Source organism: Callithrix jacchus, chromosome 8, assembly GCF_049354715.1.
Source record: "Callithrix jacchus isolate 240 chromosome 8, calJac240_pri, whole genome shotgun sequence".
NCBI classification, from domain to species: domain Eukaryota; kingdom Metazoa; phylum Chordata; class Mammalia; order Primates; family Cebidae; genus Callithrix; species Callithrix jacchus.
Genome location: NC_133509.1, coordinates 15,163,049 through 15,186,769, shown reverse-complemented (window position 1 = coordinate 15,186,769; position 23,721 = coordinate 15,163,049). Strand labels below are relative to the sequence as shown.

The 23,721-nt window shown below is 40.8% G+C and overlaps 1 protein-coding gene and 1 long non-coding RNA gene across 5 annotated transcripts in view; one reads left to right on the top strand and one right to left on the bottom strand.

Moving 5' to 3' along the window:
- Nucleotides 1-23,721, bottom strand: part of PIAS1 (protein inhibitor of activated STAT 1) — a 275,261-nt gene that overhangs the window by 120,699 nt on the left and 130,841 nt on the right. Inside the window, exon 1 of one of the 3 annotated variants that reach the window (XM_035259011.3) lies at nt 9,137-9,172. The exons of 1 other annotated variant lie outside the window; for it this stretch is intronic. In XM_035259011.3, the coding sequence (XP_035114902.3) occupies nt 9,137-9,160 (24 nt within the window). In that variant the 5' untranslated portion in view covers nt 9,161-9,172. Of the gene's footprint in view, nt 1-8,377; nt 8,612-9,136; nt 9,173-23,721 lie in introns of those variants that run through there. One more of the 3 variants, XM_035259014.3, reaches the window with a different exon arrangement.
- On the top strand, nt 9,683-22,025 carry LOC118144799 (uncharacterized). 2 transcript variants are annotated; one of them, XR_004729572.3, is made up of 4 exons: nt 9,683-9,812; nt 12,083-12,144; nt 14,400-14,457; nt 21,887-22,025. It is a non-coding gene; the product is annotated as an uncharacterized LOC118144799 (long non-coding RNA). The 2 variants fall into 2 exon arrangements; XR_013520777.1 differs by lacking the exon at nt 21,887-22,025 and having other exon boundaries at nt 14,400-14,535.

Genomic DNA, 23,721 nt, shown 5'->3' with positions numbered 1-23,721 from the left:
TATGATGAGCCACCGCCTCAAGACTTATTTTTCCTTTTAAGTTACAAAAAATATCACGAGTGAGAAGGTGAAAGGGATAGTCCCATTTTAAATTATGCATTGCCGTACTACAAATTTTAAATTTGATTCAAGTTTTCAAAGTTTTTGCTCTTGGGACTCTTTTATACTTATGTTGACTAAATCTATCAATATTTACTGTATTTACAGTTAAAGCAGAGAACTTTAAAAGATTTGTCATTTAAAAAAATAAACAATAGCTGGGTGTGGCAGCTCACCCTGTAATCCTAACACTTTTGGAGGCTGAGGCAGGAGGATCACTAGAGTCCCCAACTTCGAGACCAGCCTGGGAAACATGGCAAAGCCCATCTCAAAAAATTAATCAGTTAATCCATTACTTGTTAGCATAAATCTCATATTTAAAAAACATTTTCAATAAAAATTAGGAGACTATCATGGTTTTACACTTTTGCAAATCTCTTTAATATCCAGCTTAATAAAGACATCTTGATTCTCACATCTACTTTTCCACTCACTCTGTTTATTAGATTTTTTTGCTTGAAGAATATAAAGGAAATCTAGCCTTACGAAGCTCTACAGAGTTGGGAAAAGATACAGTATTTTTATTAAAATGTTCCAGCCTTTTCAGATAACTTTCTACATTCTTTGATCCTTTACCAAAACTCAACAAACAGTAGTTTTTTAAAGGCTGCTGCAATGCAGCCTTTAAGAAGCAGGAATCTGAAACCCTATCAACGAATATTTCCTACTCTGATCAACTGAAATTCATTGGTCTGTCTTCCATTTCCAACAGATCTTTTTATCCAGGAATGATTTTGTAATATCATGCATTGGTTATTTGAAAAATATTAGTTCACTGAGTTATGCAGTTCTTCCAAATGTTGACATATTTCACGATGCAACTTCAACATAACATGTTCATTAATATCACACTGATCTTATCAAAAAAGTCAAGTATTGGGAAACTGTCAAGCTCACAGTGGCAAATACATGTCTTCCAAAATTCTATCTTCGCTTGAAAGCTTAAATTTTATCATTAGTAACAAATATTGTCGGTTGTTTTCCTTGCAGTGACAGGCACACTTTGTTTATTTTCATGAAAATGTATGCCAAATACCCAAGTCTGTATAACCATATTTTGCCAGCCATTTTTTCAAGTAAAAATGGTATTCAATTTAAAAAGCTCACAACTCAACTGCACAAGTTCTCTTCCTTGAGTTAATCATCAGATTTGATATTCAATAAAAGTGTTTTTCAGGTACTCTTCATTCCATCATACAAAATATATTTTTAAACGTACTCAAGGATTGAGATATAATAAAAATAGGAAGTTTTATTGCTTCATCAAGGACATTAAGTTTAACTGGCACTTTTTTTAATTCCAACTGCGTAGTGATGAAGAACACAATTACTAGTACAATTTAGTGCCACTGCCTTAATTTGTGCTAAGGTGTTGGCAGTTTTGCCCACCACTGATTTTGCAAACATCAGCACAGCAAATGATGCCTTACTATTATTAGGAAAATCATTTTGACCTGGAGAACGCCCAGAAAAACTCAAGGGAACCACCAGGGGCCTGAGAAACAGACTTTGAAAACCTCTGTAATAACTGATGCATTACTTGTATAATTTTTAAAAAGATAATTTTTAGTAAACATTCCACTATAACAGAAATATTTATACACACATGTGATAACACACTAAACTCACCAATAAGCTGGTACCTCATACACAGTAGATACCCAAAAATATAATAAATAACAGAATGTGATAAGTAATTCTTGAATAAATAATAATTACTGAGAATCTACTATGAGCCAGTCTCTGAGCCAGTTCTGTGCCTCTTCAGTCCCCTTTTTGGGTAACTTACAGAAGCCCACAGACCAGAATGATGATTTTAACATATGAGAAAAAATATTTACTTTGAAATCTTTCCAATCTTTAAGATTAGACTTGCATGACTGCAAGAAAAAGTCTTAAAATTCACCATAAAGCACAAGATAGCATGTTAAATTCTATTTTAAGCACTATGCCATGAGCTTTTTTAAAAACAGGCTTGCTCACATTCAGAAACCCAAACACAAAATGAATTTCTTTGGCTGTGCACTGCCAGAACTGCATAAAGGACTGCATTCCATTTCTCTTCAAGCTACACAACCCTTACCTGTGATGTTTTAAATCCTATTTTTAAGTGAAACTCCAGCATTAACACTAAAGAGGTTACATTTAAATGTGGCAATTAAAAAAAAAAAAAAAAGCAGTGTATAACAAAACCATCAAAACAAGTTCTTAAGAACTTTTAACCATATACATTGATAAATTCAAGAGGTAAATCTCTACAAACATACATATGAAATATTATGCACTGTTAAAAAGAATGAGACCATCTCATGCTTTGGACATGTCATGGAAAGATCTTCAGTATCTATTGTGAAAAAAGCAAATTGTATGATCTCACTTGTGGTTTTAGAAAACATATTTATGTACATGTACATTCACTTAAGTTCCTTCTATGTGCCTAGTTTTGTTCTCATCTAGACATACACACACAAAATAAACTACAAATATTATATAGACATACACATTTAAATGTCCATGCAGAGAAAAAAATGAGTACAAGGCCAGACACAAGAAGTTTCATGTTTTTATTCCATTTATATTAAATGCCCAAGATAGGCAAGTCTACAGAGACAGAAACAAATCTTAAACATAATTTGTTCATCTGACACATGTATAATAAAAACACCTACTGTGTCCACAGGGTAGGGTTGGGAGAATGGAGGGGTGTACAAACAGAACACCAGCCAACAAAAAGAAGCAAACTAACAGCTCCGGCTTTAAGTTAAGGGCTTTTGCTATATAGCTGAAAAGACAAAACATACACACAATGTAGACTGGGGTCAGACTATAGAAAATCTTGAATACTAGACTGAGAACTAAGACTTTATCCAGTTTTCGATGGAAAGCTATTCAAAGTTTTTATAGACAGGCCTGACAGAATGAAAGGAGTGTTTTGGTGAAATTAACACAGCAACCAAAGAGGGGAAATTGAAAGCAGTGAATAGCAGGAAAGGTAAGAAAGGGATTAAGTTTTCAAAAATAGGAACGTTTACACCAGTCCTGTGAGAGTTACTGATACCTCCATTACTAGTTAATGTTCAAAGGATTTATGTTTGTCTTGTTTGCTTGACCTGAGGAAAAGCTGAAAAAGAAAAAAGGTGGTTTCTTCATTTTGATGAATTTTAGAAGTTCATAGCTAAGAAGAAAGACTTACCAGAAAACTATGAAGGGAGGATTCTGGGGAATTACCTTTTCATGTGACACTACTGAGACCAAGAGTAACGAGAGTTCCACAATTTTTAACATGGAAGGGGAAATACAGTCACAAACATCTAGCAAAAAGTGCAGTGCCAATTATTACTACTTCTGAAATTGATTGTTAATGACAACTAAGTACTTTAAAATTGTCTCTACTGCCTGTTTCAAAGAAATCCTAATTATAAAATGTTACATAAATGCAGATTTAGGTGAAGACATTTAACAAATAAAATTTAGAGTATGATCAATTTCTTCAAGTTCCTTCTACAATGCACTACTTTTCAGTTGTTGCACAAATGGCATTCTTAATTCACATAAGCATTTATTAATTGGTTTAACTCATAAAGACTTTTTTTTAAAAATAAAAATGCTTTCATTGCCTATGTTACCTTTCGAAAACCAAACCCTTGAAACAATATTACCTCCCAATTTAATACTATGGCAATGCTGTTTTGAGACTAAAAATTGAGTAAAGTAAATTCTCTTTTCCATTTTCTCTATATTAATGCTCAGCATAGTTTTAAAATGACAGTTAACAGATAAGCATCTAAATAAGGCACAATAATTTGCAATATTTGATCACTGTGATGTAACTTTCAAAATCATACCTGCATACTTGAAATTCTACTATTCATAGAATAGTATGAATAGTAGATTATGAAATACTATTTCATAATCGATTTCATACTTTATCAAACATTCTGATGCTGAAGTAATGTTCGCTTACATTTTGTAAAACCTGTATCTGCCATCATTTAATAATCTTATCTGAAACAGAAACAATAAAGGTATGACAATGAACAAACCAAGAATGACTAATTTATTTCACTGACAACATTTTACCTAATTTGCAGGCCAGGCACAGTGGCACAGTGCCTCACACCTCTAAAAACCATTTGCAGGCTGGGCACAGTGGCACAGTGCCTCACACCTGTAATCCCAACACTTTGGGAGGCCACAGCAGCACTGCTTGAAGCCAGGAGTTTGAGATCAGCCAGGGCAACACAGTGAGATCCTTGTCTCTACAAAAATAAAATAAACATTTGTATTGCTTTCTAAAGCACAAAAAGATCTGTCATACCAATATATTTAGTTAAAATAAAACATTTGCAAACTCTGGTACAAGGCTGCAAAGACACTGCAAAAAAGGTAGAATAATCTAATTGTCTAAAGACAGGGACTAGTTGAATAAAACACAATGTAAGCTTGCAAATGATCATACAGAACCGTATTTACTAATCTGGATAAACAAATATAAAAATAGCAGATTATAAATAAAAAAGTGTGATATATCTTTGTGATAAATATACATATACATATGCTCACAGAGAGAAAGTCTAAATGAATAAATACCCAGATGTTAACCATAATATTTCTGAGCGTTGGGATTACAGGTACTGTTTATTTTTCTGCTTACTTTTCAGTATCCTCTGAAATTTTCCCAAGCAAAATGATACTTACAAAAATTAAAGTGTATGATTCCAACTAACAAACTCCTCTTTGCAAGGAAGCTTGCAAAATGCCCTAGGAATATCCAAAAATACCGTAGCATAGCACTTTCACAAAAGAGGAAGTATCAGCAACAACTTAACTAGAAATCTTTGTGAACTGGGCACCCGAGAGAACTCCAGGTCTGCTGTGGTACCTTTAAGGAGGCCTACACAAGACCTAGGCTCAAGTCCCTGCCATGTTTAATTGTAGGACCTTGCAATAGTCACTTACCCTTTCTGGGCTCACTTTCTCCAGCTATAAAAGGGATTTATTTATAACTTGCCTTTCCTACCTCAAAGAACTGTTGGAAAGATCAAAAGAAATAATGCAATATATTATGAACTACAAAGTACTATATAATAAGACATTATTCAAACATTAATAAAAAAGCAAGATGCTTAATGCCAAATACTTCAGAAGACATCACAATCAATTCCATGCAGTAATGAATCAGTTTTTGGTCATTATTTTTAAAGGCTACATCTCATCATAAACACCCAGTTTTTCAGAGACTTAGATACTTTTTCCCTGTTCCCACTACAACCATTGGCCATTTTATTTTCTTATCCCTGGTTACCAGCAAGAAATGGTACAAATTCCACTAAACTCAAAAGCCTCAGCAAGAACCCTGGAGCAGCATGTTGATGGAGTTCACCAGGAGAAACCCAAGGTTAATCAGCTATGGACTCGCCACTAAGCACTACTGCAATCAACAGGGATTACAAGAGACTCTTTGAAGGGAAAGACAATGCGATCACCCAGGAGAAAACTGGGGATGAAAAGAAGGCGGTATTTCCAAACAATCATATGAAATACTTAGAAACTATACTGTAGTGTTTTATAAACTATACTGTAGTGTTTCTTAAATACTGTTCATAAAAATAATGAGATAAAACAACAGTCATCTAAATGTGGCACTTGACAAAAACAAGTTAGAGATTCAAATCAAATCCACGAATAAACTGTCAGACATACTTGCCTCTATCTAAAATAAAAGCAGACAAATTACAGCAAAAGGATCAAAATTAAGTCGCTATTTCTTGAAAATAAAGAGGCAGAAAATAACAATAGAATTTACTAACATACTTATAGAAACTTTTATAATTATGGTTTCTCTTCCCATTTATTTACTCCACTACAATGATGATGAACTTCTTCCCTCCCACTCTTCTTCCTGTAAATTAAAATGGCAATATAACTTGGTTTGAGTTTTACTCCAAAAAAATGTATATATTTTAAAGTACTTTAAGAGGAGCTGCATGAAGCTGTCAGCTTTTTAACTACCAAGATCATCTGGTCATCACAACCTCCTGCTTTTAAGTTCCCAAAGATGACAAAATACTCTCCACATTCTTAAAAATGTCATTTATGGGTATTCTCCTAATGAAAAATTAAAGCTTTCATAAACAAATGTGCATAGAGAATTCATTTTGATATGTATGACTTACAATCTAATTTTTATTGGCAATATCTTGAAGTGTTGCAGCGTGCACAATTCCTACAGGGGATAAAGATCTGTTTTCCCATCTGATGTTCGCAGATTCCTTATAGATTTAAAAGGACTCACTAAAAAAACCATGAGGAAAATAATTATGAATACAATCCACAGCAAAATGAAGTGTGGGGCTGAGACCTAAGATAATGAAAGTCACGGTATTTACACAAAAGCTTTCACAGCTGAAGTACTCTATACCCATTTAAAATTTCAAAAAAAAAATCTAGATTTTTTTTCTTCTTACTCTGATTTTACCTATCATAATAGGAATGTATGATATTTACCTCCAAAAATCACAAACAAAAAGCCTTCCATAAATATCATTTCCAAAAGAAGTATCTGCCAAACCTTACTGCACAGAAAATTATATATACACATTCTTTTTTTTAACACATTCTCGAATAACTATGGTAGGCGTTCCTGAGATCACCTCCTCCACCCCCCAAAAAAGAAACAGCAAATCTAACCACAATGAAGTACTAACCAAATTTTTTTTAACACAGCTAACACCAGCTAAGCAGTTTATCACACAGCTCCTCAAAGTCTCAGACATACACAATGACATACCAACATGTCAAAACAGTTATTATAATTTGAAAAAGTATACAACAGGAGCATAAAAGTAGAAAAAAAAATTCCTCTGGAAAAACTCAAGTAGATTTTGGAGAGAGCAAAAAAGGAGACTAATTTTAGAAAAATAACATTTCTTCAAGTGTTTGGTGTTTATCTGATACTGGTTCATTTTTGTAAAGAGAAACTTTACCTAACAAGACTCACACCAGGGATCTGATCTATCCCCAAAGGCACTTTCTTAAAATGAGAAAGAACAAAGAAGGAAATCTCTCAGCATGTGCTTTCCATACTAGTTTCTTTGGACAGCATCAAGAGTGACAATATAGTCTGCACAAGTTTTTCAGCTTTATTCTATGGTCTATGTATAACAACTGATTAGCTATCATTCAAAAGAACTCCTAACAAAATAAATATTAGAAGGCAAAGACCACAGCAACATGGTAACTCTATTTTAAGAGAAAAACATGTCTTAAAGTTGTGCTTTTTTTTTTTTTATTTCAAAGGTTAATTATCTCCAAATATTCAAATTCCTAAGGCTTTCTCATTTCAGGCAATAGTTTGAAACTGGGGAAAAACCAAACCATCCATTCTAAACCTGCTCTCCCTTAAGTAAATTTGTAATTAAAGTACATGTTAAAAGAATGACACTCAAAGCCAATACTTTAATATACAAATCTTGGAATGTAAACATTGTGAAGTTATTAGGAGAAAAGATCTTTCGGTGAGGCTATTCCACAGGAAAAACTCTACAGAATCAAATCAGGCATTTGGTTGTTCTAGAAGTTGTGGTTTCATTATAACGGAGAAAAAAGTTACATAATTTTTATTAATTATAAAAAGAAGGCTCTCCCCAAAGATTTACAATTGTATATCCCAATCTCCACTCCGACAGAGATGTCAGTTCTCTGGGTCGAGATATAACCAGCTGCTGGGTTCACACACGCAGTAAGCCATAGAGAAGATCGAGTTCAGAGCCTCGAAATAATACGCGTTAGTTAAGAACTGCCTGCTACTAAACCAAAATTATTCAAGCGGAGCCCCATTTGTCACAATCCAATCATAAGGGTTTCACCCCTCCTCCCCCAACTGCTTGTGTAGTGGTATATCTGCTTCGGTAAAGAAGCCATCATCAGGTAAAGATTGGGGTGGGAGAAAAGCGGGGAAAAGGGGGCACCCTTTCATCTAATTTCGTGAGGTGTGGGTAATTGGTACAGTTAAGAGGAACGTTCTATTTATCGGGGGTTGGAGTAGCGTGAGGGGAGAATTTCGTTCAAATCAACATGGCCAGCAAGCTGTCCCTACAAACAAAAGGCAATGGGGGGATATAAACACGAACCATTCACCTCCATCAGCTACAGCATCGCCATCATGGTGTGTGCAGAGACCCCCCAAAGGCTCCTCTCACCCTCCACACCAGCCAAGGCAAGAGAAGGGAGAGAGGTAGATGGATCCCCCCTCCCACCACTGCTTCCAAAGACTCACTCTTGGAGGGGGGTTTCTCCCTTCGGCTGCCTGGAATCAGAGAGAGAGAGTAACGTCCCGCCCAGGCTGACTCCCCCCGGCTACCTCTCAGCCGAACCCCAACGTCGGCCCGGGGCTCGCCAAACTTTACCAGAGCTTCTCCCCGAGATCCCCACCCTATAGCCCTAGGATCGCGCTTCCCCACAAGCGGGGCACCCCAGGCGCTTCCTGACAAGCGAGCAGCCGGGGAAAGCCGAGTCCGGGGCGGGGGCGACAGGGATCCACGGAGGGGCGGGGCGGCCGGAGCCAAGTTCCCGGGGGTCTGAGAAGAGCGCCTGACAGGAGCCCGGGACTGCAAAGGAGGAAGAGGAAGCGGCCACGGGGAGCTTTCCCAATCCCCCCTACAAGAGCACCCTGCCCCCAGCCCCAGCTCCCCATGGGGGGCGGGGAGGCTAACTGAAGGTGAAAAAGCCGAGCCCGGGAGACAGCTGCAGCCCCTACCTCCCGACTCCCTATCTCTTCCCCCGCCACCCCCGCCAGAGGCGCCCACAACAATAACACGCCGGGGACGACCCGTCAGCGCCCCCGAGGCACCCGGGGCCCGCGGCCCGCCGCAGCCGGGCCCCCTCTGCTGAGACTGGGCGCGCCTCTCTCCCTGCAACTCCAAGCCCGGGTGGAGTCAGGCCCGAGCGGCCCCCCAGGGTCGGACCCATCCCCCTCGGCACCAGCGGCGCCGTCTCCGCGGCCGAATATTAGAAGTGAATTCGAGCTGCGCTTTACCTTTAGTTCCGCACTGTCCGCCATCTTGCGTCTGTCAGCGCAAGCGCAGTGAACGTTGCCGGGGGCCGCCGTTAGGCCCGCCTCTCCAGCCTGCCTGGCCCCACCCCTCCCCGCCCCTCCACCTTCCCAGCCCGCCTCTTGCCTCCGCCCCGCTCCGGGCGCTCGAAGCCCCGCCCCGGGCACGTACAGCTGCGAGACAAGCACGTACCATTTAAATAATGGCGCCAAGCCGCGAGGTTTGACAGTTACTGCCCCCACGGCCTCCCAGCCCCCCATCCTCGCTCGGCCAGCCCTCCCGGGAAGGGCCGGAGCGAGAGGGATGCTGGCCTGAGCCCCATCTCTCCGCAGTCCGCGGAATGCTTCTGCATAGCTTCGACGCCTACGGTCACAGAAACAATACTGTCCCCCAACCCCCAATAAGCAAGGCTTTTCAGCACCTGCTACGTGCAAGGCTACCAGTGGGCAAAAAATAGAAATCCGTTACATTTAAGGGACCCTTTAATGAAGCATTTCTAGGATTATTGGCTCAGAGCCTCCTCTTGATAACGCGGTGAGATAGGCAAGGAAAAGATAATTCCCATGGTATAGATTCAGAAATGAAAGCTCAGAGAGAAAAAGCGACTTGCATATAAACAAGGATTTAACGAGGTGGCTGGCGTAAGACAAAACTGTGAAGGTGTTCATTAATATTTTTGTTTTCAAAAGTATGTATTTAGTGACTATCTGCTGGACCTGTGCTAACGGCTAAATGTACATTGGGAAATCAAAGTCCCTGCCCTTCTGTAGTTCTCTAATGAGGAATTAGACAAGGGAACGAATAAAGATAACAAATGGTAGTGAGTACCACAAAGGAGAAAAAGGTTTATTGAGAGAGAGAAAGGGTTTGGGAGATGTCCTTAATTCTGGGAAGGCTTTCTCCACTAAATTGACATTTAAGTAGACTTGATGGCCGGGCATGGTGGCTCACTCCTGTAATCCCAGCACTTTGGGAAGCCAAGGCGGGTGGATCACTTGAGGTCAGGAGTTCGAAATCAGCCTGTCCAACAAGGCAAAACCCCGTCTCTACTAAAAATACAAAATTAGCTGGGCATGGTGGTGCATGCCTGTAATCCCAGCTACTCAGTAGGCTGAGGCAGGAAAATCGCTTGAACCTGGGGGGCGGAGGTTGTAGTGAGCCAAGATCATGCCACTGCACTCCAGCCTGGGCGACAAGAGCAAAACTCCATCCCCCAGGCCCCCCAAAAAAGTAGAGTTGATGGAAAGATTATTTCCTTTTGTCTCTACGAAAAGCCTTCTATATACCTCCTCCCCAAATCCCACTTTTTGCTAATCAACTTTTCCTCATACCTCGTGAAAAAAATGAAGGATATCAGAAATAAACTCCCTGATCTTCTCACCATCAAAACTACCCTTATCTGCATAGTAATATTTGGGTTACTATGAATGAAGTGTCCCTGTGCCTAGGAAGGCCAGTCCCTTTACCAGTGACCTGGATTTTTTCTCAAACATATTCCTAAGGATTTTACTCCTGCAATTACCTACCCTCCAGCATCATTAGTTTTTTCTCTCTCAGTTGAATTGCTCCTATCAGCATATAAATATATTGAAATTTCTCCCATCTAAAATAAACTTCCTTTGACTCCAAAATAGCCTCTAGGAACTGCCCTATTTTTCTGCTGTCTTCATAAATTCTCAGGTTTTTCAAGATCTCGCCAGTAGTGCTTCACATTCTATTCTCAGTCTAACTTTAGCTTCCATCATCAATATCAGTTATCAAGATTACTAATAATCTTGTTTCCAAAGGCAATTGCCAATTCTCTATTCATATCTAAATTGACCTCTGTGTAGAATTGAGAATTGGCCGGGCGCGGTGGCTCATGCCTGTAGTCCCAGCACTTTGGGAGGCCGAGGCGGGTGGATCACGAGGTCAGCATATCGAGACCATCCTGGTCAACGTGGTGAAACCCCGTCTCTACTAAAGCTACAAACAATTAGCAGGGCATCGTGGCGCGTGCCTGTATTCCCAGTTACTCGGGAGGCTGAGGCAGGAGAATTGCCTGAACCCAGGAGGCGGAGGTTGCGGTGAGCCGAGATCGCGCCATTGCACTCCAGCCTGGGTAACAAGAGCGAAACTCCGTCTCAAAAAAAAAAAAAAAGAATTGAGAATTGACATGGTTCCATTGATTTGAAACATTTTCCCCCCGAACCTACCTACACATCACACTGTCCTGATAGTCCTGTTCCCTCACTGGGCCTCCTTTTTGATATGCTGATTTCTCTTCTTTGGCTCAATTTTTTCTTTTTTTTTTTTTTTTTCTGAGACAGAGTCTCGCTCTGTCGCCAGGCTGGAGTTCAGTGGCACGATCTCGGCTCACTGCAACCTCCATCTCCTAGGTTCAAGCAATTATCCTGCCTCCGCCTCCCAAGTAGCTGGGACTACTATTAGCCACCATGCCCAGCTAATTTTTGTGTTTTTAGTAGAGACAGGGTTTCACCATGTTGGCCAGGATGGTCTTGATCTGTTGACCTCGTAATCTGCCCGCCTCAGCGTCCCAAAGTGTTCACATGATGGTGTGAGCCACTGCACCCAGCGGCTTGATTTTTAAATATTGGACTTCTCCAGGGCTCGGTCCTTGCATTCTTCTTTATTTTATCACCCAATGATCTCACCTAACTGGTTGACTTGAAGTCTATTTGCTCATGACTTTGAAAATGCTTTCCAGCCTAAACCCCTCCATTGTCAAGAAACAAAATTAAAACAAATTGAGATTAAAGATCTCATTGGCGTTATTACAGTCTTAGAATCGGACAACACTTCATTCCACAAAATAGAATATGTGTTGCAGTGAATCAAGCAGAGGATGTTAGCTTTAGAGATGAAAATAGACTGAAGAAGTCAGAAACAACAAAAAGCAGATTGGTCATTCAAAGTTACTTTTCTTTCAGGTGGAGACATGGAGACAGCACAATAGAAAGAACACTGATCGGTTAACACTGGGATACTTCAGGTATTCTATTTTAAAGATTAAAACAGAGGAAATTTCGTTATCATGTCTGTTAAAAATTGAAACTGTTCTGTTTGGAAAACTGGCAATCTCTCTCTCTCACGATTTCTTGGAAAAACAGATAAATCAGTTTTGATTTGGTGAACATGGGTGACACCATTTTGATTTTTAGTCTGGTCTGGAGGCCTGGTGCAGGAATTTGGTTCAAAACAGTGGGATCCTATTATTTTTATTCAACAATTAACCTAGATGAAAGTGTGACTGGGCTGGGCCTGGTGGCTCACGCCTGTAATCCCAGCACTTTGGGAGGCCGAGACAGGTAGATCACGAGGTCAAGAGATCGAGACCATCCTGGTCAACATGGTGAAACCCCGTCTCTACTAAAAATACAAAAAATTAGCTGGGCATGGTGGCGCATGCCTGTAATCCCAGCTACTCGGGAGGCTGAGGCAGGAGAATTGCCTGAACCCAGGAGGTGGAGGTTGCCGTGAGCCGAGATCACGCCATTGCACTCCAGCCTGGGTAACAAGAGCGAAACTTCATTTCAAAAAAAAAAAAGAAAGTGTGACTAAGACTGAGGGCATTAGCACTACCCTCATTTCACATTGTTCTGAGTTTCCAGTCTCAACACATCATTTATAGATTACAGTGTACTTGTGATGATGCATTTCTGCCATTTTAGCTGAAGAGAAACCATTTGACATTCAACAGCTGGCTGTATACAAACATTTAAAACTTTTTGAGAGAACACACACACACCAAGGGGTCTACTATTATGACTATCAGGAAGGCAATCAAGAGTTCAGAGTATGTGTCTTAGCTAGGGTTGCCATAAACCAAACCAACTAAAATCAAATAGATCAAAGAATGAGCCAGATGAGAAATCTACCTGCTTTAACCAAGTAGTCTGCTAACATTTTGAAACGGAGTCTCTACAATACCAGATTATTTATGTACAACAGGAAGTGTCAGCAACAGCACAGATTTCCCCGTTTGGTTAATAGGTAGCAGTCCTATCGTCTAGCATCTCAGGAAGGGGTTAAATTAAAGCAGAGAGTGCTAACTCTACAAAAGAGGCCACTAGTAAAATTTGAACAAACAGTTGCATTAGAGATGCTGTTACCCGCCAGGTGGAATAAAAGCTCTTTGGGGTCCTCTAAAGGTTTGGGTTTGACATGCTACACTTTATCAACTTACCCACAAAAACTACTGATTGTGAAATTTTAACTATAGCATTATCCGGTCGAGTGGAAGAGGTAGGCATAAACAAGAAAAAATAGAAGGGGAAGAGTCTTATTATGGAAGGGAGTCTTATTCTGACAGTTTTGGGAAAAACTGTCCACAACATGATGTCAGCAGTTTCTCATCCTGGTTTGCAGTTTAAATGTCTCTGGCTGTGGCATCAGGTGTTCTGCTAAACTCTCTGTGTCTCCCTCATCAAGCACGGGACTTGTCCCTTGAAATTTATATCGAGTTGATCAGCTTGTCAGTTTTTGTTCATGGTTGGAGAATTGTAGCCAGATATTGAAGGCAACGAGAATTCAGGATCTAATCTAGTCTATAGCTAGATGAGAAAAACTCAAAATCAATGACAGAGCTGCAATGTAATAACAGGTGTATTATAGTTTTCTTCGGAAACATAATTTTTCTCTCTATAGTCATTCCCATTTCTACCAAAGATAATCATAGTAATGCCAATTTGTTTTTAAAATTAGTTTAGTTTCAAACTTGACCTGATTATTTACATAAGTGCAGCAAGAATAACCACATAAGCATCTTTTAAATTTGTTTTGCTGGAAATTGTGACAACAAATCTTAGATTGGACTTTTAAAAACTTCTTGACATTAGGAAGTCAAACAAAGGCAGACATCAGATTTGCCTGCAATATCTAATATTTTGAGGTTTCTGGGCCTGCCCAGAAGTGACAACTTTTATTCACGATAAGGCCGAGAACCCCTGAAAATTGGCATTCTATGATCCTAGGCATATTTTAAAATATGACATTGCTATATATATATATATATATATGAATATATGTATATGAATGATATGGTTTGCTCTGTGTCCCCACCCAAATGTCACCTTGAATTGTAATAATCCCCAGGTGTCAAGGGCAGGACCAGGTGGAGATAATTGAATCATTATCAATTCAATTGATAATGAATGAATGATAGTGAGTGAGTTCTCATGAGATCTGATGGTTTTATAAGGGGCTTACACCTTTGCTTGGTACCCATTCTCTTTCCTGCCACCCTAGGAAGAGGTGCTTTCCACCATGATGGTGTTTCCTGAGGTCTTCCCTGCCACGTGGGACTGTGAGTCAACTAAACCTTTTTTCTTTATCAATTATCCAGCCTCAGGTATGTCTTCATAGCAGCATGAGGACAGACTAATACAATATGACATTGGAATCAAAGCTTTCATAATATAACCAATAATTCCAGTTGTATTCTGTTGAAGTGAAGAGTTTCTTACTGAACTTATGCAAACAACCATGTTGTCATAAAAATAAGAATCCTCTTGAAAAGTTTCCAAATCTTGGAGGAATTAGCCAGGAAGGAAAAGCAAACATTTGAATTTTTATTTACAAAAGTATGCCTTACCAAATTGCTCTAAGCTATCAGTAGCTTAAAAGAAAAAAAAAGTTTTCTTAAATCTTGAAAAAGAAAACTCATGAAAAGAGAGCCAGTGATGTTTCAAATTTCATTTATTTTTCTTTCTTTTTTTTTGAGATAGTCACGTTCTTTCACCCAGGCTGGAGTGCAGTGGCACAATCTCAGCTCAATGCAACCTCCGCCTCCAGAGTTCCAGTGATTCTCTTGCCTCAGTCTCCTGAGTAGCTGGGATTGCAGGCATCCACCACCACACCCAGCTAATTTTTGTATATTTTGTAGAGACAGAGTTTCATCATGTTCCCCAGGCTGGTCTTGAACTCCTTGAGCTCAAGCAGTCTGCCCACCTTGGCCTCCCAAAGTGCAGGGATTACAGATCTGAGCCACTGTACCTGGCCTCAAATTTTAAAAGCTGTGAAAACATCCTGATTTCTCTCTGTCATTCACCTCTCAGATGAATTCATCAGCTGGTCCAATTGACTCTAAATCAAAGCCCAAGCCAGTTCATGTTCATTTCACTGCATCTCCACTGCCATCATCCATCAGTGCTTATTTTTGGACTCATTCCTAGCTGCCATAGTCTCAGAACTGCTGGTAAAATTACCTAACTGAAAGGGCCACATTATGACTTCCAAGGCCCTAGGTACTTTTCCTTTTTTGGTTTCTGTGCTACAGTAGAAATATATACAGTTGATGCTTGAACAACATGGGTTTCAACTGCACAGATCCACTGATATGTGGGTTTTTTCCTGCCTGTGCCACCTCTGAAACAGCAAGACCAACTCCTGGTCTTTCTCCTTTATCTCAGCCTACTCAATATGAAGTCAAGGATGAAGATCTTTGTAATGATCCACATCTGCTTAATGAACAGTCTTCCTTATGACGTTTGTAATAACATTTTCTTTTCTCTAGCTCACTTTATCATAAGACTACAATACATAATGCATATACTATACAATGTATGCATTAATTGACTGTTTATGTTATTGGTAAGGCTTCTTGTCAGCAGTAAGCTATTAGTACTTAAGTTTTTGGGGAAAGTTATACGTAGGTTTTCTGCTTCATGAAGGGTTGGCGCTGCAGTCCCCTGGTTGTGCAAAGGTCAGCTGTATTTGGGCTTTATCCCTCCATCCTGAGACAGAGCTCCTAAAACACATGGAATTTTCTAACAGGAATATCTTTTGTTTTTCATAAGAAGCCTCTTTCAATCACACCTAATGAGATGACATGGAGGGGGGCCCCTAGATGGCTTCAGGATGGGTGTTGGTCCCCACAAAATTAGAGGGTGGGGCCAGGTATGGTAGCTCACACCTGTAATCCCTGTACTTTGGGAGGCCAAGGTGGGAGGATCGCTTGAGCACAGGAAGTCAAGGCTGCTGGGCTTGTTCTGCCCACTCAGCCTGACAGGCTGTACTCAGCTCATGCTACCAACCAGAATCCCATCCCTGCCAAGGGAGACTGCATGAAGTGGTGAGGCATCTGTGAGTGAGCGTGGGGTCCAACTGTGCAGTCAGACATGCCAGCTGCTGCAGCAGGGTGGGCAACTCTAGGTACCAGCATGCACGCTAGCTCTCTGCAAGGCTGTGGCTGGACGAGGCACACACAAGCAGCTTCCATAGCTGGCACCAGGGAGCATGGTGGTGCCTGGAAGCTTGGAGACATCAGGAACTGCAGGGCTCCAAAGAGGGAGTCACAGCCCTGGCTTAAAGACCTCCCAGGTCTCAGCTCCTCAAAGGGCCACAGCTCTTCTTTCCTTCTCTTTGCCTGCAAGGTGATGAGCAAGAGGGTAGCTCCCCTCTGCCAGGCAAGTTGTCCCAACAATTCTTGAGTTCGCAGCAGAGAGGGTAGCTTCTCTCTGCAGTGGGTCATTCTGACAAGTGTTCAGCCTCCAGCAGAGAGGGTAGCTCCTCTCTGCAGCTGGTTGTCTCATCGTCTGCTGTGCTCTGGCTGAGCCCAGGGCTTTTATGGGCCTCAGATAGGGGGAAGTGCTGCCAACTGGTCCATGGGCAGCCATGGCAGGGCCTGGAAAAGGCACCACAAGTTCCCACTCCAGTCAGCAGGACTGGCAGCCTGGCCTCCAGCCTTCAGGCCCTCCCTGGCCTAAAGATGGGGCTTTACTGGTAACCTGTCCCCATCTGCCCAGGAGCCTGTCTGCCTCCTGCCACTGTCCGTGGTGCCTAGGCTGCCTGTACCATGGGGCATTCTCAGGCCAGTGCTGAGTTGCCTTCAGGCCCACTTCCCCCGAGAGCTTCTTGGTGCCCAAATTTCAAAACAAGCCAAGACAGCAGGGGGCTGGTATGTCAGCACTGCTCCGAATGTGCACACACCTGGCCAGATCGTAACAGTGCTCGAGCTCAGCCCCAACCCTGCTCTGAGATCAGAGCAGGCACCAGGACCAGGGAGAGGCCAGGCAGCAAGAGCAAACACCCTTAAGCCTGAGGGGGAAGGGAACCTTCCCAGGCTCCTGAGGATGAAACTACTGAGATGCCCAGGTCCTGTGTCTGGGAGGATGGGACTCCCACCTGCCCACTCTGTGGGGCAGCATGCAGGCAGACCTGGCCACGCCTTCTTGCAGCCTAGGGTGGGGGTTCCAGGTCCTCACTGCGCCCCTCTCTGCCTACCCCTCTCTGCCCAATCATACTGCTTCCCTGCTGGCAGGTGGCTCAGGCCAGCCCCACTGCAGCGGCCCCCAGGGTGGCAGGCTGTGGTGGGGCTCTCACTTGTTCCTGGCTTCTGCTGGCTCTGTGGAGCACAGCAGTGTTCCAGCCCCGCTCTGTCTCCTCCTGGGACTCTCCCTATAGCAGCTGACCTGATGACAGCCACTGCAGACAGCTGGCTGCTGCCATTAGTTGTACTTAATTTGTTCTTATTATTTGAAAAGATTTAAAGCATTTCCATGGGACCCTAAGACTATTGCGGCTTTCACCTAATACAAAAAAAAAAAAAAAAAAACCTCAAAATGAATCATAGATCTAAATTTAAAAATTGAAATTAAAAAATTCTTGGAAGACAATCCCTATGACTTTGAGTTAGACTCATATCTAAGTGTATAATGCATATCTAAGAATTACATACTTAGATATGAGTACCAACATACATGTTGGTAAGAAAGGTACAGTCACTATGGAAAATAGTTTGGTGTTTTCTTTGAAAACAAAATGTACTTACTGTACAACTCAGCAATTGCACCCTTAGGCAGAGAAATGACATTTTCACACAGAAGTTTGTAGAAGAATGTTCACAGCAGCTGTATTTATGAGTCTCAAACTGGACACTACCCAAATCTCCTTCAATGAATAAATGGCTGAAACTGCAATACATACATACCATGGACTGCTAATCAACAATGAAAAGACAATACACACAACAACTTGGATAAATCACTAGGAAATTATGCTGGGTTAAAAAAAAGAATTTCAAAAGAATATATATTGCATGATTGCATTTATGCAACAATCATGTAATAACGTAATTATAGACACAGGGCGGGCTTGGTGTCTCACACCCATAATCCCTGCACTTTGGAATTGAGGCAGGTGGATCACTTGAGCCGAGGAGTTCAAGACCAGCCTGGGCAACATAGCAAGGTCCCTGTCTCTAAAAATAATAATAATAACATAATTATTGAGATAGAGAACAGGCTAGCAGTTATCTGGGGATTAGGGAAGGGTAGAGAGGATGGGTTTTATTGATGCCAGTGTTTTGGTTGTGATATTGTATTATAGTTGCATAAAATGTTAACATTGCAGGAGACTGAGGGAAGGGTACATGTGACTTCCCTGTACATTTCTCTTGCAAGTGACTCTACAATTATTTCGAAATAAAAAGTAGGTGCATACAGACTGTCTCCCATCTTACAACGATTTGACCTACACTTTAAAAACTTTACCATGGTGCAAAAGCAATACACATTTGGCCAGGCATAGTGGCTCATGACTGTAATCCCAGCACTTTGGGAGGCTGAGTTGGGTGGATCACCAGAGATCAGGAGTTCAAGACCAGCCTGGGCAACATGGTAAAACCTCGTCTCTACTAAAAACACAAAATTCAGCTGGGCACAGCAGTATGTGCCTGTAATCCCAGCTACTGGGGAGGCTGAGGCGGGAGAATTGCTTGAATCCAGAAGGTGGAGGTTGCACTGAGCCAAGATTGTCCCACCGCACTCCAGCCTGGGCAACAGAGTGAGATGCCATCTCACAAAACAAACAAACAAAACAAGCAATACACATTCAGTAGAAACCATGCTTCAAGAACCTATACAACCATTCTGTTTTCACTTTTAAAAAGTATCCAATAAAAATTATTAATGCAGCCGGGCGTGGTGACTTACGCCTGTAATCCCAGCACTTTGGGAGGCGGAAGTGGACGGATCACAAGGTCAGGAGATCAAGACCATTCAAGACATGGTGAAACTCGGTCTCTACTAAAAATACAAAAAAATTAGCTGGGTGCGGTGGCACATGCCTGCAGTCCTAGCTACTCCGGAGGCTGAGGCAGGAGAATCTCTTGAACCCAGGAGGCAGAGATTGCAGTGAGCTGAGATCGCGCCACTGCACTATAGCCTGGGCGACAGTGCGAGACTCCATCTCAAAAAAAAAATCATTAATACATAAGATATTCAACACTTTATGATAAAATAGGCTTCGTGTTAGGCAATTTTGCCCAATTGTAAGTGTTCTGAGAACATTTTTTTTTTTTTTGAGACGGAGTTTCGCTCTTGTTACCCAGGCTGGAGTGCAATGGCGGGATCTTGGCTCACTGCAACCTCTGCCTCCTGGGTTCAGGCAATTCTCCTGCCTCAGCCTCCTGAGTAGCTGGGATTACAGGCACGCGCCACCATGCCCAGCTAATTTTTTGTATTTTTAGTAGAGACGGGGTTTCACCATGTTGACCAGGTTGGTCTCGGTCTCTCGACCTTGTGATCCACCCGCCTCGGCCTCCCAAAGTGCTGGGATTACAGGCTTGAGCCACCGCGCCCGGCCGTTCTGAGAACATTTAAAGTAGGCTAGCCTAGGCTATGATGTTTGGTAGGTTAGGTGGATTAAATACATTTTCAATTTGAGATAGTTTAATTTATGATGGGTTTGTCTGAATGTAATCCCATCTTAAGCTGAGAAACATCTGCATGCGTATATATAGGAAAAGTATACATATGTGTATATGTTTGTGTGTATATACGTTTGTGTCTGTATGTACATACATGTATATACGTTGGTGTATGTACATACATGCATACATGTTGGCGTCTGTGTGTACATACATGCATATACATACATATACTGCATGTGTTAACACATTGACATCAGTAACATCCATCCTATCTACCCATCCCTAATTTCCAGAGAACTACTAGACTGTTCTCTGTCTCTATAATTATGTTATTTTTTAAGACGTGTGTGTATGTGTATGTGTGTGTGTATATACGTTTGTGGCTGTATGTACATACATGTATATACGTTGGTGTATGTACATACATGCATATATGTTGGCGTCTGTGTGTACATACATGCATATACATACATATACTGCATATATTAACACATTGACATCAGTAACATCCATCCTATCTACCAATCCCTAATTTCCAGAGAACTACTAGACTGTTCTCTGTCTCTATAATTATGTTATTTTTTTTAGATGTGTGTGTATGTGTATGTGTGTGTGTGTGTATGTGTATGTGTGTGAATAATGAAGATGCAATATATCAGAATTTGTGGAGAGAGGGATACCAGCAAAATGGAGAAGTAGGCAGCTACAAACTTCCACACCTCTGTAGAAATATTGAACAAACAACCAGAAATTGTCAGAGAAACTTTATCAGAACTTTGAGAAACAAAGATTTACAACAACCAAGCAAATGCTTATTTAAAAAAATATATTTATTACTTAAAAAAAATTTTTTTAGAGACAGGGTTTCATTATGTTGCTAAGGCTGGTGTTGAATTCCTGGGCTCAAGTGATCCTCCCACCTTAGCCTTCCCAAAGGGCTGGGATTATAAGGTGAACCACCATGCCTGGCCAGTTTTTTTAAGGCAACTTGAAAATGGAAAGAAAACTTTATGAACCCTTCCCTGACTCAATGGCAGTCTTAGAGACAGCAGGCCACCTTCCCAGGGTGGGACCTTGGTCCCTGTTTGAGAGCAGAGCCAACTTTATACACAATTATTATGTATATCTATTTTTTTTTTTTTTAGAATACATCTATTATGTATATTCTTTTTTTTTTTTTAAAGACGGGGTTTCACCATGATGGCCAGGCTGGTGTGGAACTCCTGACCTCAGGTGATCCACCCACCTCAGCCTCCCAAAGTGCTAGGATTACAGGCGTGAGCCACTATGCCTGGCCTATTATGCATATCTATTCTAACGTGTCTGAGTGTTACCTGAAAAACTGACGCAAAGCGCTCATCTCTGTTTTCCCACTGTAACCCACTGTAGAAAAACAGCAGGCATTGTTTAAACACTGTAAGGCAAACAAACAAACTGCAACTGCTTGGAGCCGAAGAGTACAGTTGGTATCTAGAATAGCCCCCTTAAAGCCTGGGAGTAAAAGCCAGGCAGAAATAAGTGTTGGGAAATTAGGGCATTGAAATTCAAAAGTGCTCTCTATATAGGGCAACTTAGAAAGCAACACACATATATGGGACAGGATGCTCTTTCAGAAAACTGAGAACAGCCTAAGATTCCACCACTGACTGATACATAGACTCAGGGCAACCAGGAAATGAAAGCAGAGGAAGATTTTCAAATGGCTTTAGTAAGTGTTTAAGGGTGCTCCTGCAAAGAGCCAGATCTCAAAGATTGGATAAAGTTTTTTGTTTTTGTTTTTTGTTTTTTAAGTTCCCAGTGTTGAGGGAAATTTCAGTAAAAACCCTGGCTGTACAAAAGTTAACCCTTCAACAATCAAGAACAGCAAACTCTAGGGAAGGTAAATAATTTATTTTCCAGAGATAACACATTATAATATTCAAATGTCCAGTTTTCAACCAACAAAAAAATCACAAAGCATACCAAGAAATAGGAAAGCAATGAGAAAAATAAATTGACAGAAACCTTCACTGAGGCAGCTCAGACATCAGACTTACTAGACAAAGACTTTAAGATAACTATTTTTTTTTTTTTTTTGAGACAGAGTGTTACTCTCTCGCCCAAGTTGGAGTGCAGTGGCAAGATCTTGGCTCACCATAACCTCTGTCACCTGAGTTCAAGCAATTCTCCTGCGTCAGCCTCCTGAGGAGCTGGAATTACAGGCGCTCAACACCACACCTAACTAATTTTTTTATGTATTTTTAGTAGAGGTAGGGTTTCACCATGTTGGCCAGGCTGGTCTCGAACTCCTGATTTCGTGATCCACCCACCTCGGCCTCCCAAAGTGTTGAGATTACAGGCGTGAGTTACTGCGCCTGGCCTGAAGTAACTATCTTAATATGTTTGCAGAATTAAAGAAAATCATAGACAAACAATTAAGGGAAACCAGGAAAACTATATATGAAAAAAAGAAAATATCAATATACAGAAATTATCTAAAAAGAACCCAGTGAAATTCTGAAACCGAAATGTATGATAACTAAAATGAAAAATTCATCAAGGGGATTCAAGAACAGAACAGGCAGAAGAAAAAAACTAGTAAAATTGAATATTGGACAATTAAAATTATCCAGTCTGAGGAACAAAAAGGAAAAAAATGAAGAAAAGTGAAAAGAGCCAAAGGGTCTCCTATAGGAGACCATCACGGACCAACAATTCATTATGGGGGTTGTGGAATTAAAAAAAGAAAAGAAGGCACATAAAGAATATTTGAAGAAATAATAGCCAGATGCTTTCCAAATTTGATGAACTACAAGAATCTACACATCCAAGGAGCTCAGTAAACTCCAAGTAGAATAAACTCATAGAGATGCGTGAAATATAGTGTAGTTGAACTATCAAAAGTCCAACAGAAAGAGAATCGTGAAAGCAGCAAGGGAAAAACAATTTATCATATACAATATTCTCAATAAGATTAACAGCTGATTTCTTGTCAGAAATCAGAGTCTAGAAAGCAGCAGGATGACATGTAAAGTGCTAAAAGAAAAAAAAAACCTGCCAAACAAGAATTCCATATCCAGCAAACCTATCCTTTAAGAGTGAAGTCGAAATTAAGACATTTCAAGGTAAAAACTAAGAAAGTTTGTTACTAATAAACCTGCCCTATAAGAAACGTTAAAGAGAATGTTTTGAGCTAAAATAAAAGAACACTAGACAGTAATCCAAATTCATGTGAAGAAATAAGGAACACTGGTAAAGGTAACTACCTAGGTAAATATAAAAATCAATATTATTTTACTTTTGGTTTGTATCTATTTTTTCCTGTTTGATTTTAAAGGAAAATGTATGAATATTTATAAATTTATGTTAATGGGCACACAATTTATAAAGATGCAATGTGTGACAATAACAATATAAAGAGAGTACAGAGATGTATAAAGGCAGAATATTTGTATGTTATTAAAATTTAGGGTGGGCCTGGTGGCTCATGCCTGTCATCTCAGCACATCAACAGACTGAGGCAGGCGGATTGCTTGAGCCCAGGAGTTTGAGACCAGCCTGGGCAACATGGAGAGGCCTCATCTCTGCTAAAAAAATTTTTTTTTTTTTTTGAGACAGTGTTTCGCTCTTGTTACCCAGGCTGGAGTGCAATGGCATGATCTCAGCTCACCGCTACCTCCGCCTTCTGGGTTCAAGCAATTCTCCTGCCTCAGCCTCCTGAGTATCTGGGACTACAGGCGTGCGCCACCATGCCCAGCTAATTTTTGTATTTTTAGTAGAGATGGGGTTTCACCTTGTTGACCAGGATGGTCTCGATCTCTTGACCTTGTGATCTACCCGCCTCGGCCTCCCAAAGTGCTGGGATTATTGGTGTGAGCCACCACGCCCGGCAAAAATATTTTTTAATTAGCCAAGTGTGGTGATGCACATCTGTAATCC